The sequence below is a fragment of the Alosa pseudoharengus genome, unplaced genomic scaffold (assembly GCF_046254945.1).
Source record: "Alosa pseudoharengus isolate Yale_2024_CS ecotype anadromous, Long Island Sound unplaced genomic scaffold, YU_APseudo_1.1 YU_APseudo_1.1_scf_9, whole genome shotgun sequence".
Taxonomy (NCBI): domain Eukaryota; kingdom Metazoa; phylum Chordata; class Actinopteri; order Clupeiformes; family Clupeidae; genus Alosa; species Alosa pseudoharengus.
Window position 1 is genome coordinate 5743803 of NW_027468881.1, and position 17672 is coordinate 5761474.

The following is a 17672-nucleotide window of genomic DNA, read 5'->3' on the forward strand; positions in this document are numbered from 1 at the left end:
TGGTGTGATTTTGGCCCATTCTTTTCAACAGATAGTCCTTTAATATTGAAGATTCCAGGGGTCCCTCTTGTGAATCCTGATCTTTAGTTAACATCCAAAACTGTTCAATTGGATTGAAGTCAGGGCCTTGATTTCCTTTCTCTGAAACCAATTGAGAGTTTCCTTTGCTGAATGGTTTGGATCATTGTCCTGCTGGAAGGTCTAGCCATGTCTCATCCTCATCATCCTGGTGGATGGTCAAGATTCTCCCAGACCAAAATGACTCAATTCATCATTCCTTCAACTGTATGAAGTCTGCTAGTACCATGAGATGAAAAACAGCCCATACCATGATGCCACCACCTCCAAACCTCACTGTTGGTAGGGTATTTTTAGGGTGATGCACAGTGCCATTTCTCCTCCAAATATGGTGTGTAGTATGACATCCAAAAAGTTCAATTTTGCTCTCGCCTGACCAGAATACATTCTCTCAGTATTTCATAGGATTGTCCAAATGTTGTGTAGCAAACTTTCAACGAGCTTTGACATGTTTTTCTTCAGCAATAGAGTCATGCGGGATGAGCGTGCATAGAGGCCATGGCAGTGGAGTGCATTACCTATGATTTTCTCTGTAACAACTGTACCAAGTCTTTCTGGAGCTTTCTCCGAGTGGCCCTTGGCTCTTGGGCTACTCTTCTGACTATCCTTCTGACTTCCTGGTCAGAAATCTTGCAAGGAGATCCTGTGCATGGCCAGTGATGATGCAGTGATGTTCCTTCCACTTGCAGATAATGGCTCTAATACTGCTTGCTGGATGCTTCGGAAGTTTTGATGTGCATCTGTAACCAGTTCCATTGATATGTTTTGCAACAATAAGGTTGCAAAGGTCTTGGGAGAGCTCTTTGCTTTTACCCATTATGAAATGTTTCTTGTTTGACACCCTGGTAACAAAAAACCTTTTTATAGCCCACCAGTATGTACTAACTCAGCTTATATCAATTTGCACAGATAGGAGGGATAATTTCTCTAACTACTTATAGATTCCAGTTTGTTCCTTGCCATTTCTTGCCTTTGTGTTCTGCTTTTTCTTAGTGTGTTCAATACTTTCTCCCTGTGCCATTCCACTTTTTTACTCATAACTCTACTTATAGACATTAATGTTTGGATTTTTATATATGTGTGGATTACCTAAGTTAATACTAATGTCCGGTGAAAATGTCATGCCAATAGCCTCACTAGAAGTATACTTCCTGAAAAAAATATTGACGTGTTCAATACTTATTTTCCCCGCTGTAACTGCGGTCAATGACTCACTCCTTTTTCGGCGATATCTGTATCTCTGTCGTTCGGGAAGGCCTTGTATGCATTGTTCGCAATTTTAAGACGTCTTTTCATCTGCAATGACTCCTATAAATTTGGCGCAAGTGGCATTCCTGTACGTCGGGTTTACGTTCAAACTATTTTTCTGGTGAATAATTATTTCGGACTGAACTTGGTGAAGGGAAGTTTCACTAGGCCTATCGTAGGCAACGATAAACTTGATCATCATCTCGGGCTCGTCTGATCTCTCTCTCTCTCTGCAGCACACGCATTTTCAAATTTACACAGAGGCACTGGGCCACAGCCAATCAGAGGGGAGGTCCCGCCCTTCACTATCTGTGATTTGTTTAAACCACGATATTGGCCAAATATGTGTCTGTTATTGAACCAAAGGTAGAGTTTCAATGCGGACACTTTTTCCTCTCTCGAATAGCTGGTCGCACCAGTGCGACCTCCGATTTTTTTTAGTCGCACTTATGAAAAGTTAGGTCGCATATGCGACCAAATTGGTCGCACTCTGGAGCCCTGCCTACATCCAGCCCTGAGTGTTGGCCTGGTTGTTAGCTTCTTCAAACTTTGCAAACTCAGCTGGGTGTACAATTGCAGCGCGCGAGTGCATTTGACCGGCATAAAATCGGCATGTCTCAGACTGACCCGCCGGTCAAGGCCGATCACGTGAAAATCGGCCAATTCCGGTCACCAGCCGATCTATCGGTGCATCTCTAGTTTGTGTGTGTATCGAAGGTGTAGAGGTGTGTGTGTGTGTGTGTGTGTTAAAGGGGTAGAGGTTTGGATGTGTGAGAGGCGTGGATTGTGTGTGTGTGTCAGGGACAGAGAGGTGCAGAAGTTGTATGTGTGTGAGGGGCGTAGCGTGTGTGTGTGTGTGTGTGTGTGTGTGTGTGTGTTAGAGGGTGACACGGGAAGCAATTTTCACTCCCGTCCCATCCCGAGCCCGCACAAATACTCCCGTCATATCCCGATCACGTGACAGCCCCCCCCAAAAAATTCTGTCCCGCAAAATCCCGAGAGAAAGACTCCCGAATCCCGTCCCGCTCCCTATGTTGATGTCTAAAGTTATCCGACTGTTAGGCTACAGTAGCGTGCGGTGACCATACATTTTGGTAGGGCAGAAAGCCTTGTCTAACTTTTCTTTAATAGCCGATCATTTTGGGCTATATTAAAATTACATATTTTACAGTACTTTGCTGTAGGCTATGCTTAAATCATTTCATAGTTAGATCTCATCCCATCAGTTAAGTTTGCACCGTTCTCATCACGTTAAACCAGCGAAGCATAGCAACGTTGCTATGAGTAAACAAAACAATTTTTTGTGTTCCGCCAGGGTTATGCGATAAATATATTGAGGAATGCGATCGTCAAGGTGTCATGCCCCAACATTGCATGACACATTAAACTCAACGAGAATCGCTTTCCCGGACAGCTCGTGCAATTGAATAGAGTTGTCCTTTGCTGATACTTTCGCCTGTAACTGTTTCTTTGCATCCATTTTGCCTTAGGGCCTATCGCTGAAGCTGATTGATTGTGAACAGGGCAGCTGCTTGTCTTGCTCTGATAGGCTACCAATCAACAACAAACGTATTGTGGGTTGTAATTGGTTCTCTTTTCTAAAACGAAATGCCTCACGTCTTTGGGCGCACCAGGGGGTCAAGAGCGTGCAGATTAGCTTCGGCATGTTAGCATACGCCATTTTCAAATATGGCGCTGCATGGAGCATTTGGAACCAGCTCCATGCACGAAAATCCGTGTTGGGCACGAGCTCTCATGCGCGTACATGTTGGTGGGCGGGTACCTATCCGGCGGCTACAGCCAAACGTTATTCAGTGCGTATTTCTTGAGGATCCTATGAGAAGACGCGCATATTATGGTTGTTTATCCATCATATGACAAATAAACAAATAAATTAAATTATATTGATCTTGTTTCGTTGTTGTTTGTCCCGAACAAACATAGCCTAAACATGATTAAAGACAATAAATTACACAACAGCGGCATAAAGACCTTGTCTCGTTACACCATGGGTCTCCAACACGTTGCTCTCAACCTATTGCCGCCCCCTTTGGAGCTTGCCAGAGGCTAAAGCACTAGGCTACTACACAATTATTGCTGCGAGGCATTCCAGCCTACGAATTTAATAAAAAGTAAACCATGCATAATTTAAAAAAAAGCTCAATTTAGGCTACTTCGCTATGCAATAAGGTTTCCATTAGATCACAGCGCACGTTCAATGAATGAAGGAAAGGCCTTGTCTCGCAATAAACAGCTGGAAATTCCAACACTTTTTCCACTACACGAAACTTTACAGTGATCATCAAATACCCTCTAGATTTAAATGCCCATCGGTCTCAACATTTAACTATATAATAAAAGTCAAAAAGTAAATTAAATCCCATACCAAAACCGAAAATCGTCTGCGTTTGATAGCCTGGTATGCCGCTCCAAACAAAACGCATGTCTCACAATAACGTACAATGTAAAAAATAAAGGTCTGCCTCGAATAAGTCTACCTCAAATAAATACCTGTGCTTTGCAGCTAAAGTAAATAGCAGACCCTGGACATAATTTAGGATATACGGAAAGTATGCAATCATACGATGTTGGACGCCTGGCGATGCTCTGGCCGTCTACTGTGCCTCTGACACCGCTGCCTCATTTGGATGGTAACTCCACAGGTGAGCGCGAAGATTGGATGTCGTGGATGCGTAAGTAAACTGTTTTTTGCGGAGTCCGCAGACAACATTCTCTTTAACCGTTACTTTACCATCTGCGGTGTACAACTCAAAGTAAAGACACCACATTTTAGATGAGTTGGGGACGTAATTGTCCGCTCAGGCTGACCGTTCTGTGCGTTATCTTCAATACTATCTTTAATATTATTTTCAAAACAGGGTGGCTATTGAGGGCTCTGGCTCCAGTCATTATTGTGGCTACTGGCTATTATTGGCTTGATTTGGTCATGGGCCAACGCTAAAATACGTTTAGAGCACCCGCTGAGATGGCAAACAATAAAATAAAAAACAAACTAATCATAGACTGTAAAAATGCGCTACACTTGGCACTAAAAACCGAATCGTTTATTTATAGTTCAACTACGGATATTTCACGTCATGTTCGAATGCATATTTGCAGCAGGACAGCAGGCAGACCCACTGATCTATAATAGATCAGTGAGGCAGACCGCTTTTAGTTAGAGCCGCTGTGTTATCCAATGAAATTAAGTTGCGCTTCATGCCGACTCCACTCGGACTCCATGCGCGTTCCCGATCAACTTTTTCTTCTTCTTGTTATGAGGCAAGGACTTTATGTGCATTATCGCCACCCTGTTACTGGAGGACGACTCTCTTTTTACAGAATATCCAATAAAAATCGACGTTGGTCCATGCGTCATTTCCAGCTTTGTAACTTGGCGCATGGTCAGAGCCGACTGGCGCTGGATCCGAACCCCAGTGTTCAAGATGGCGTTGACTATGAATTGGCCGGATTTACTAGCCTAGCCTCCGCCATTCATTTGTATGGAGGGCGGGACTTAGTCACTCTCTCCAGTTATATATAATACCTCCATGGGGCGCACTCACTGCATTGCAGCGTCATTTTTTAAGTTAATAATCTCTGGCTTCCCGCCAGCTCCCGTTTATTATTTCCTGTCCCGTCCCAATCACGTTACCAACAGTGAAATTTACTCCCGTACTGCGGGAAACCCGCGGGAATCCCGAAAAATTGTCACCCTCTAGTGTGTGTGTGTGTGTGTGTGTGTGTGTGTGTGTGTGTGTGTGTGTGTGTGTGTGTGTGTGTGTGTGTGTGTGTGTGTGTGTGTGTGTGTGTGTGTGTGTGTGTGTGTGTGTGTGTGTGTGTGTGTGTGTGTGTGTGTGAGAGCGGCGTAGCGTCAGATTCTGTCAGGATGGTTTACATGACATCATGTACTTGACTGGACTTTTAAGATGCATTCAGGGATTGTGCAGGAAGTCATGTTTGTTTGTGCTTATGTTTATATTTAAATTTATATTTTATTTATTTTCGTTTTTTATCTTGTGTGCAAAAAACGCACAACCAATGACCAAACAAAACACGCCAGAGAGGTAGCTCACCCCTACCTTCAGTACTCCCAAAGAGGTAGCTCACCCCTACCTTCAGTACTCAAAGAGGTAGCTCACCCCTACCTTCAGTACTCAGAGAAATTCCACACGCATGGTTTAAGTATAAGTATATATACTCTTTTGATCCCGTGAGGGAAATTTGGTCTCTGCATTTATCCCAATCCGTGAATTAGTGAAACACACTCAGCACACAGTGAACACACAGTGAGGTGAAGCACACACTAATCCCGGCGCAGTGAGCTGCTTGCAGCAACAGTGGCGCTCGGGGAGCAATGATGGGTTAGGCGCCTTGCTCAAGGCTTTGGGGAACAAAAAATGTAATGGCTTGAAATTGTGCAAAATCCCTGACTGGACCTTTTAAAATTCATGTTCTGAAATTCTGAATTGAAGTCCGACTAACACCGATAATGCGGTCCCGCATGTATCCGTTCCGTTGGACCCAAACTGACCTCTGGATGACCAGAGCCACAAGGGATGGCGTGCACTTCATTACTGTAAAACAGCTAAAGCGCACAGTCCGTATGAGATCAATATACAGATCTGTAAAGTCCAGTTTGCCGCCAGCTAAATTGTTTGGTCTGTGAAAACCAGAAAAGGCCCGTAATTAACAAAAGGGGCCATATCGCCATCTATGGTTACGGAGTTGGACATACCTCAGCCAGTAAATAGACTGCACATGTAAATGAACGCATTTACATCAGCGCCCTTCATTTGCATGGCTTGTGAGCAAGTCATGCAAGTTTCCCACACGCTGTGTGTGTGTGTGTGTGTGTGTGTGTGTGTGTGTGTGTGTGTGTGTGTGTGCGTGTGTGTGTGTGTGTGTGCACGCTAGAGTGTGGCTACATGACCCGAGCCCGACGGGACCCGATGATACCTGACGGGTTGGCTCGGGTTCGGACAAATATTTAGAAATTCTGCTCTGGTTCGGACACATCTGCGCGATATGGCATTGGACGTTTTCCACTTAAAATAGCTTATGTTGGTTAGCCAACAGATCTGCTTCACATGATGCAAATGTTTTTTTTGGGGGGCTTTTTATGGCTTTAATTCGATAGGACAGTGGTGAATGACAGGAAGCAAGTGGGAGATAGAGTCGGGGTGGGATCCGGAAAGGACCACGAGGCGGGAATCAAACCCGGTGCAGGTGCCCCAGCCAGTTGCGACTGGGGCCAAAAGTTTGTTTTTTGAGAATAAAATAACATTTAAAAATGGACTTACAACAGCCGCCTTCTTGTGTGCATGATTTGTTTATGCAGCCGTGACAACGCATGTGCATTTCAGGCGCAAGACAGGCTATTTTGGGCCACGTTGTAGTTGTTAGGCTATCGGGAGATTTTAAGAGCAAAGAAAACAAAGGGAAGTCTAGGCCTACTATGCGGAGGTATTTGCGTTGCATGCTGTGGTAAAGACATAGGCTATCGGTATAAGGCTGTCTTATTCAGTTTGAGGAGAGGATTGCCTTGAGTTGTCCCAATTAACATCAATGCTGCATAAGTATCTGTGACAGAAAGACTGTCGTTTCAATGACTGCAGTTCAGTTCAACACTTACATTTTCAAGAAGTTTCGTCAATGGTAGGACTAGAATTCTATTTCAATAGGCTATGCTTGCTTGGGCCTCTTGTGTAAATGTGCGCTGTGTGTGACCTCCTGCGTGCATGCACGCTCATCTGATTCTGTGGACAATGAAGAATTCCATTTTGACAGTTGTTTAGTGGGCTAAAGACTAGGCTATCCACAAACGTGAACATTTAATCACTAGCATGGGAATAACTGAGGCATCATCTGCATTGGGCTCGGATCGGGTTTGGACATAAAAATGAAAATGCCTGTCGGGTTCGGACGCAACTCTGATGGACGCGGGCCGGGTTCGGACAGAAATATGAGGCCCGAATCGCACTCTAGTGTGTGTGCCTGCAGGGACTGTAGGATACAGTCACCAGTCAGCAGCTGAGGGTCAGGAGATGCTGCTCTCTGTCTCCCCCTGTGGGCTCTATACTGCTACTGCAGGCTGAGCCGGCCTTCAGGGGGATGTGACCATGCACATAAGAGTCACAGGCCTTTAACGTGTGTGTGTGTGTGTGTGTGTACACACCAAGACAGCTGACACTGACGTGTGTGTGGGGGTGAGTGGGATTGTACATTGTGTGTTGTGTTTGTGTGCTTGTATGTATATGTGAGTGTGCTTGTACATATGTACATGTATATTTGTGTGTATGTGTGTGTGCACGTGCTTGTATGTACATGTATGTTGTGTGTTGACTATGTGTGTATGTTTGTTGTGCAGATAAAGTGTGCGCAGTACTGGCCCGAGCGGGAGGAGAGGGAGGCTGTGTTTGAGGACACACACTTCAGACTCACACTGGTCTCCGAAGACATCAAGTCTTATTACACTGTACGCCAGCTGGAGCTGGAGAACCTAGAGGTGAGACACACACACACACACACACACACACACACACACACACACACACACACACACACACACACACACACACACACACACACACACACACACACACACACACACACACACACACACACACACACACAGACACACACAGACAGACATTTACTTACATACACACTCGCGCGTGTGCACGCACACTAGGGATTAGTGAAGCAACCAGCACAAGAGATGTGGGCTCTTACTGAAAGGCGGCCAAAGTGCAAAGTCTGTCAACAGGCGAAGTGTCTGGTGCATGAAGCGTAGCTGTTGTGAGGCAGGAGTGAGCATGGAGCAGGAGCTGACTGATGAGCCGGAGTGGTCTGCTTAAGGTCTTTTCCACAGGGTTAAATTAGCAAATAGCACATTTGTTTTTTAGTTTTTGTTTTTAAATGTCTTTCTATGCTGATTGCTGAGCTGTAATTCAAAACAAAATTCTGTGTAAACGGACATTAAAGTATTGTCTTATCTTTTCTTATCCTGTCAAAAGACTCTTGCTGTAGAAAATCTAAAGTGAAGTTTACAATATACAAGTGAGAGGTTGCAGGCTGCAGCTGAGTGCAAAGTCTACCTCTTCTAAAGTGACCGCACTCACAAAATAATTTCAGAATGTATCCAGTCGTAAAGAAGGTTTAGGATGCCCATCAGTCGTAAAGAAGGTTTAGGATGCCCATCAGTCGTACTTTACCAATCCAGCTACATAACTATTATTTATTAATAACTTCTGCACCAACTTGACTGGTTATGATTCATGTATGAACACCAACACTTAGATATACAGTCTTCCTTCCCACATGGAGAGCCACCGTGAGACTCTATAGAAGCATTCAGAGTTGATCACACTCAGGTAGTGATGTGTGCACTCAGGCCCATATGGAATATCATTTAAACCTTTACCTTAACATGTCCCTTAAAGTCCTTACATTAACACTGAGAATGCCCCCTCCCCTCTCTCTCTCTCTCTCTCTCTCTCTCTCTCTCTCTCTCTCTCTCTCTCTCTCTCTCTCTCATTCTCTCTCTTTCTCTTTCTTTCTCTCGCTCTCTCCCTCCCTCCCAGACTCAGGAAACTCGGGAGATTCTTCACTTCCACTACACCACCTGGCCGGACTTTGGGGTTCCCGAGTCTCCGGCCTCCTTCCTCAACTTCCTGTTTAAGGTGCGGGAGTCGGGCTGCCTCGGGCTGGACCAGGGGCCTGTGGTGGTCCACTGCAGCGCCGGCATCGGACGCTCCGGAACTTTCTGTCTCGTGGACACTTGCCTCTTACTGGTACGGCCTGCTCACCTGTCTGTCCTTCACACGCGCACACACACACACACACACACACACACAAATGTCCATACACACAGATACACACACTCACGGATGCACACACACTCATACACACACACGTATTTACTCGCACTAGTGTTGCACTGTGTCCCACGATGCCCTCACGCTAAAAACAATATTATTTCTGACGTTTTTATAATCGATACATTATTTAAAAATTAGCGTTCTGTGTCTGTGTGGACTGCTTCCACTCTCCATGCTCCTTGCACGCATCTAGGCAAGTGGGCGTGTCAAGCAGGCAGCTCTGAGTGAGTGAGTGCGCAGCAAACGTCAACACAAGTTCTTTGCCGACCGTCCTCGGCTTGTGGATAAAGCTAGCCTGGGTGCCATTCCGAACTTAGTCCCGCCCACAACTGAGGTCGGGAAGTTCGGTCTGGCATTGCTTCATTGTGGTGGAAGTATGCTCGCCCTATATCAGGCGGACCAATCAAATCAGGCTTTACGATGATGGACAGGTGAGCAACAGCGCCTGGTCTATCACGTCATCTGAGCATGCTTAGATTAGGCTTATGTTTGAAACAAAAACGCTGTGGCTAGAAGGATACATGGCTTTTAAGACCCCATATTGAAAATTCATATTATTTAATGAGGTTGTATCACTGAAAACGATTATTTCTGAAAACTTTGGCCAAAGTTGAGATGTGGGAAAACTCGTGGTTTCACTTTCATCAAGGGGAAACAGCGCTGTTGCATTGCAACACGTTCCCTCGTTCGTTTGAAATCTCTGATTGACCACCTGTTCGAGGGATTTGCGACAGCCTTTCCCAGCTGTTTAACATGTTTGTAGCATATCACTGTTCAACAGAATTATTTTTAAAAACGGAGGGGATATAGGAGAAGAAGGATGGTTCGTGTGTTTTCTTCCTACACCTCACGGTAAGCTATTTTGTTGCTCTGATTGGTTAGGTCTATCCAATTGAGTGCAGAGGCATTCCCCCCCTGTTTCGGTTGAAACACGCCCCATAATTACGTCCCAATGGAGCAGTATCAGACTCATATTCTGACTAGAATTGAGTATGACTATGTCAAGCTAGGATAAAGCAAAAGGTCGAAGTGAAATCTGGAACTATTTCGGATACATTGCGGATAGTGAAGGCAAGCCAACAGGTACACTGAGGCTCGTCTTTTAAATGTTTCAGAGCCATTCAAAGGGAAGTAGGCTACACATAGAACTTGGCTAAGCAGCATCTCGCAGACATTTCACAGCATTTTTACAAAGTTCAAAGAACGACAGGTTAACGAATAGGCTATAGAAAACACCACTACATGATCAGTGCGAAGTGCTCAGTTATAGGCTAGCCGCATAGCCTAAGTGAAACTTGTGTGCTTTATTCTGGGATAAAGCGAACCTTCCTCCATCAGTGAATTTTGACGAGACATACATAACAACTGTGATCGTAGTGTGCTTACGTGATGAAAGCACAATGTTCATGCTAGTATAATTTTACCATAACTTCCAAACGATCTATTTAATATTCGGACAGTACTGGTAATGTCGGTCATGTCATGTACACTGCAATTTGTTCAATAATTATTTCCTAGATGTAGGATAGGCTGCCCGAAATGCACTCATTAAAGCCCATAGCATACCACAGCACAACACTGCGTGTTGAGTCCTAGTAATAACTCGACTTAGGCTATATATGTGGTAGCAAATAATGTAAACTATCAAAGAAATAGACGTAATATAGGAATGCTCGCACAGCTATATTGCAACAGGTAATGGTGTATCTGATGAAGACCTTAGTGATTTGCATGCAGTAATTTGAACACTGACCTTGATTTAGCTTAATTTGGCTATTTAAAGGTAATTTATTGTCAAAACACAGTACACAAAGTAAATTAATTATATATAATATAAGGACTTAATCACACAAACTTCTATTTTACTGACTATAAAAATAACTCACGCAGTGGCATGCACGTACAGTATGCAGTGTGCACACATGCTGTAATCATGCTCACACACACACACACACACACACACACACACACACACACACACACACACACACACACACGGACAGATACACATAGAATGTGTGCTGACATGGATACACACACACACACACACACACACACACACACACATACACACACTTGTCCTTAATATCTTAGTATGCATACGTACAAATGCACACTGATAAAGGCTCAGGTGTTCAAACACTGCGTACAGTTACAGACCCAGGTGTGCATACAGAGGAGAAACAGCGCTGCAGGTATTTACTGTACACACACATACACACACACACACACACACACTAAACTAGGCAATATGCCTTTTCACTGATATTTATGCACCCATGTGCAAGCGCACACACACAGGCATGTAATTAGAGGTGTGGGTGTGTGTCTGTGTCTATGTCTATGTGTGCGCGTGCAGATGTCTTTCCGGAAGGAACCGTCGTCGGTGTGTATCCGGGATGTGCTGCTGGACATGCGTCGCTGCCGGATGGGGCTGATCCAGACCGCCGACCAGCTCCGCTTCTCATACCTCGCCGTCATCGAAGGTGCCAAGAGCATCATGGGAGACACCTCAATACAGGTGTGTGTGTGTGTGTGTGTGTGTCTGTCTATCTGTCTGTGTCTGTGTGTTTCAAGTCAATGCGTTCATGAATTTTGAATTTCAGGTTCATATTCAGCTGAGCCGTGTGTGTGTGTCTGTGTGTGTCCGCCTGCAGGAGTCCTGGAAAGAACTGTCCAATGAGGAGGATGTGCCTCCTGAATTCATACCCCCCTCTCCCCGATTAAAGGATGACCAGAACGGCTCACCTGAACACATTCATACCAACAGGTATACCACACAACACACACACACACACACACACACACACACACACACACACACACACACACACCCCTACCTGAACACATTCATACCAACAGGTATACCACACAACACACACACACACACACATACACACATACACACACCTCTACCTGAACACTTTCATTATGACCGCTCTGCTAGAGAAGCTATTATATAGGTTTAGCCAGAGTTTTTTTTTTCTTCCGGATTATTATTATTTTTTTCTTTCAGTACATTTGTGTCAATGATTCCCAGGACACTGAAAAACGGGGCTGCACGAAACTTGGTGGGCATGTAGCCCCACAAGAAAGAAACACACACGCACCCCCCCCCCCCCCCCAACACATATCCTCACAAGCAAACACCCACAGAGAAGCACACATATACACAAAAACAAACACACACTATGCACACACTCAATTACATTCACAAAAGTTGCAAGAGTAGGGGATTGAGTAGGAGATTGATGAGCGTGATTTATTTTTGTGGAGAGAATGTGCAGGACTGAGCGGCACCGTATACCGGTGTATATTTTCGTTATGATATGAATGTTTAATATACCGCCATACCGGTGTATTTGATTACACAACGTTTGGAACGCTGCGCCGCGCAACAGTGTTTCAGACGGGACTTTTTTCACACGCACGCATGGTGCCACTGCAAGGCATAGTGAGGGTAAACACAAAACACCTTCAGTTTTTCCCCTGAAGTATGACCCTTAAGGCTTAATTTCTCCTTAGGTAAGGGGTTTATTTAAGGGTGTTGCACAGAATGATATCTTACATTGTTTCTTTAGTTAAGGAAAAACGTTAAGGGATACTGCATTGAAAAGGATTTACCGTCACGAAAATTCTATTGAGATTGTTCAACAGCTGTAACTAGCTGGCTAGTAGGTGATGTCGTTAGTTAGCAACCCAACGAACACAGTGAAGTTTAATGATCTTATCATTCATCTCACCTTAAGAATATTCGCTGAAATTATCCAGGTAGCAAGTAAAGCATGTTATAGACATGCACTGAGCAATACTAGCTGGCTAGTTAGAAATTATCCTGACTGTCATCAGTGCACCAAAACGAACTTTTTTGTTAATGTTTTGCCAACCGAACCGAAGCTCATGGCAGGCTAACAAGACATCCACATCCACATGAAGTTAATGTTAGCCTACCACTAACGTCATGTAAACACAATAACAATACATTTCTGATAGGCCTATTTGACAGAGTAAGCATATTAACAGAGAGGTTTTATTTTAAATTGTATCGTTTTCAAAAAAGTATAATTATTGCAAGTTGCACTACTTTTTGTATTGGTTTTATACAAGATGTTTGTGAAATTTGCACAGTAAAATTTGGACTGCAATTGTCTTTGCATTCTGATTAGATTCTTCATTAGAATCATGAGTGGCTCTTTGTAAACAGCATCATTTTCTGGGGCCATGCAAAACTGCATTACCACTAGTGTGGAGTTATTCTACATCATGACAGTAAAATAGACCATCCTTAGTCAATGTACTGCAGCAATTACTCTCTCAACCTGTAGAAAATGCTGTGAACATCTGATTATGCATGGTGAAAAAATACCGTCATATACCGCGAATTTTGAAAAATACTGTGATATACATTTTTGGTCATACCGCCCAGCACTAACTCTGATCCTAACTCTTATCATTTGTTTCTCTCCTGTGTGTGTGTGTGTGTGTGTGTGTGTGTGTGTGTGTGTGTGTGTGTGTGTGTGTGTGTGTGTGTGTGTGTGTGTGTGTGTGTGTGTGTGTGTGTGTGTGTGTGTGTGTGTGTGTCTAGTGAAATGCGAATGCGGAGGAGAGTGGTAGGCGACGCGCCCCCTGCCCCCCCTCCTCGCCCCCCTCCCCCTCCACAGGACATTGTATCTGCGGCCCCCCCTAAGCCCCCCCGCACCCCGGAGCTGGAGCCGGAGCTGCCTCACACGCACGTACACACACAGACACACACACCGGCCCCCGGCCCCTCTGCCGCCCCCACCTGGAGCCCCCTGGCCAACGTGTGTGTGTGCTCGGCGCTCGCCCTGGGAGTCTACGTGTGCTACCGCACCTGGTTCCACTGATCCTCTGCTTTCACGCTCTCGCTCTCTTTCCCTCTTTCTTTCTCTCTCTCTTTCTCTCTCCATCTCTCGCTCTCTCTCTCTTTCTTTCTCTCTGATTGTCTGTTTATCTGGCTGTCTGTCCTCACTCTCTCTCTCTCTCTTTCTCTCTGACCACTGACAGGGACATGTTTTTTTTTTTCTTCTTTTTTTCCCTCTCTTATAAATTTGTTTTTGTTTTCTTCCTCCAATAATACAGTAGTGTGCCCCTTCATCACACACACACACACACACACACACACACACACACACACACACACACACACACGCACAGTCTGTTCAATTGCTCAGGGCCTTTTTGTTCAGGTGTCACTGTCAATACAACAACCAGAGCAGCGTAGCATCTGTTGCTCTTTTTAAAGTGCTGCATCAAGGAAAGTGTGTGTGTGTGTGTGTGTGTGTGTGTGTGTTTGTGTGTGTGTGAGAGAGAGATACACAGGGTGAGTCAGATATACAGAAAAATGTGTGTGTGGGTGTGTTTATTGTTACGGCTGATTTTTTTTCTTGATGAGTTGGATGGCGTAGCGAAGTGTGTTGCGCTCCCCCTCTGGGGAGATTTTGCTCTGTTCGTCAGACCACTGACCACAACCGCCCCCTTTTTTACACACACACACACACACACACACACACAGCTCCCACCCCCCATGTTAAATTTCCTCCAGAGGGGAGCACTGACTGCCCCGTAGGCTGAATGTAGACTAGCAAGACAGAGATATGTGTGTGTGTGTGTGCGCGTGTGCACGTGTGCACGTGTACCTTCTGTTAATAGGGGGGACATGCTCTTTTCGTTTCAGCCATGTGTAAGTCTATGAACCTACACACCTGTGTGTGTGTGTGTGTGTGTGTGTGTGTGTGTGTGTGTGTTATATACCTCTGTGTGTGTGTCGGGGGGGGGGGCATATGTATGTAATAGTGATTGTTGTAGTTCTCTGCCAACCCTGGAGACATGGGGACATTTGGTGGTCGCAGGAGTTTCTACGCATACGTTCCTTACAGCGGAATTCTATATATATGTGTGTGTGTGTGTGTGTATAGATACCTTATATTTCCCATCCTTAACTAGTGGGGTATGTCCTGAGGACATCTGTTGGGAAACTTAACGTGTGTGAGAGAGAAGCAGGGATGTGTGAGGTGTGCGACTCCCACACACTGCAGGTGTTGAATTTGCACTTGATCATGTTTTAATGAAAGAGAGAGACATGAAGAGAGAGGGGGAGAGAGAGGGGGGGAAGAGATGGGAAGAGGGAGGGGGAGATGGAGGGGAAGAGAGAGAGAGCTAGAATTACGGGGGATAGAGAAAGAGAAAATCGAGTAAATGGAGAAATCTACTGTGTGTGTGAGAGAGTGAGTGACCTGCAGGCAGGTTGTCCTGTCCAACCAGGGATTACCCCTCTTGAGTCCACACACACACACACACACACACACTCATAGAAACATAGGGGCGGGGGGGTACATTATACAAACATTTCTTAATTTAGTCTTTGTGTCCAGTAAAATGTGTGTGTGTGTGAGTGAGAGGTATGTAGATTGGGGTGCGAGAGTTTGTGTGAGTGAGGGAGATATAGATTTGTGTGTGTGTGTGTGTGTGTGTGTGTGTGTGATGTAGATTGGTGTGTGTGTATGGGGGGGTTGATGTTGAGTACCAGGTGCTCATGTGCATGGGAGGCCTCATTAACGCACAAATGTACCAGCTCAGCCAATGAGGATGCAGCAAGCCTGGCCCCTCCCTCCTGGTTCAGCCAATGAGGATGCAGTGACCCTGGCCCCTCCCCCTTCCTCTCCCGTCTGCTAGCAATACAAATGCATTTTCTGGCGAGAGGAGAAAGCAACCGGCCCCCTGGCCGAGCCGCAGCACCCGTACGGCAGGCACACAGGGTCAAACCAACCAAAAAGCAAGACGCCAGCGTAGGGATTCAAAAGCCCAGAGGTGCTGGTTATGATGCAGGGGGGTTCTGTAGAGCAGCTGCTCTAGGCTGGTTCTGCTCTGGCACGGTTCTGGTCCAGGTCTGGTGCGGTGGTGGTCTGATCATGAGGTTGATTATAATGTTCTGATCATGGTGCTGGTCATTACTGTGATCTTGTCTGCTGAGCTGTTTACTCCGCTCCCCGTTCACAGCAGGGTGGGCCAGTCAGCCGTGTGTGTGTGTGTGTGTGTGTGTGTGTGTGTGTGTGGGTGTGGGCGGGCTGAGCTGCAGCACTATCTACTCACCCTTTACAAGCCAGTCGCTGCTCCCTGTTCACGGCAGGGTGGTCTACGGTTGGCCATGTACGTCTGTGTGTGTACACGTGTGTGTGTGTGTGTACACGTGTGTTTGTGTATGTGTGTGTGTGTGTGTACGTGTACACAGGCACATGAGTTAGCCAGTGTCCTAATGCCTCTGCCCTGTCGGTCGGTGCTCTATTTGAATGTCAAAGCTGCCAACGTACTTGGGCCCGAGTTTGAGGTTATACACAGCAGAGGCACAGATTAGCTGCCAGCTTGGCCACTGACCAGCCGCCTCACCCAACATGGCCGCCAGCTTGGTCACTGACCAGCCGCCTCACCCAACATAGCCGCCAGCTTGGCCACTGACCAGCCGCCTCACCCAACATGGCCGCCAGCTTGGCCACTTACCAGCCGCCTCACCCAACATGGCCGCCAGCTTGGCTACTGACAAGCCGCCTCACCCAATCTGGCCGCCAGCTTGGCCACTGACAAGCCGCCTCACCCAACATGGCCGATAGCTTGACCGCTGACAAGCCGCCTCACCCAACATGGCGGCTGATCCGCAGCTCTGACAGGGCTGTCTGTATGTGTGGGCGGCAGTTTGTGCTCGTCCGGTGCTACGAGTGAGTCTGGCTTGGTAGCGGTGCGAGTAGACTTGCTATTGGCTTGGGTCCGCTCCGAGATCGACGAGCCCCTTCCTGTGTCCACATAGCTGGACCTGTCTAGAATGTATTAGGCTCCTCCCACTGACCCCTGTACTCACTCTATTCCAGTCAGGTTTCTGTGTTCCGGGTCACGAATGTTTTTCGCTGTTGTTGTTTTTTAAGACTGGCGCTTGTGGGGACGGTCCCGAAGTTGGGGCCTTCCCATTAGCGGCCCAGGGCCCAGGGATTCCTGTTTCTGTCTGTCTGTTTCTTTAGATGTGCTCACCAACCATTTGTATCATTTTATTTTTTTATTCATTATTATCCATCGTCATATTCCTTTCTTTTGTAAAAAAAAAAAAAAAGCTACTGCTTTGTTCTAGTTGGATCTGACTGATGTGCGTTGGAGATTTTTATTTTCAGATAGAACAAGGGCCAGGGGAATAAAGACAAATGTCTCTGAAGCTGCTTGGCTCTTTGTGTTCTCTACCTCAGTCCATTAATCTCTCTCTCTCTCTCACACACATACACGCGCTCAGTGACTGACTGAAACACTGTAACAATTTGCTACTTTTTGTGGTATGCCTTTATTAGGAAACTGATTATGCCATCATCTTCAAATCCATTTCGATAGTAAATGGTCATGTGATGGACAGATAAGAATGCACTTTATTCCCACCAGCCGGCCAGCAGTGTTTCCCGAAAGCATAGT

At 45.8% G+C, this 17672-nt stretch overlaps 1 protein-coding gene across 1 annotated transcript in view; it reads left to right on the top strand.

The window, feature by feature from the left end:
- ptpn1 (protein tyrosine phosphatase non-receptor type 1) overlaps positions 1-17424 on the top strand; it is a 52689-nt gene extending 35265 nt beyond the window's left edge. The window contains exons 5-9 of the mRNA XM_076275733.1: positions 7697-7834; positions 8913-9122; positions 11569-11730; positions 11867-11979; positions 13795-17424. Coding sequence (XP_076131848.1) covers positions 7697-7834; positions 8913-9122; positions 11569-11730; positions 11867-11979; positions 13795-14074 — 903 coding nt within the window. The 3' untranslated portion in view covers positions 14075-17424. The remainder of the gene's footprint in view (positions 1-7696; positions 7835-8912; positions 9123-11568; positions 11731-11866; positions 11980-13794) is intronic.
- Positions 17425-17672: the final 248 nt, after the last annotated feature.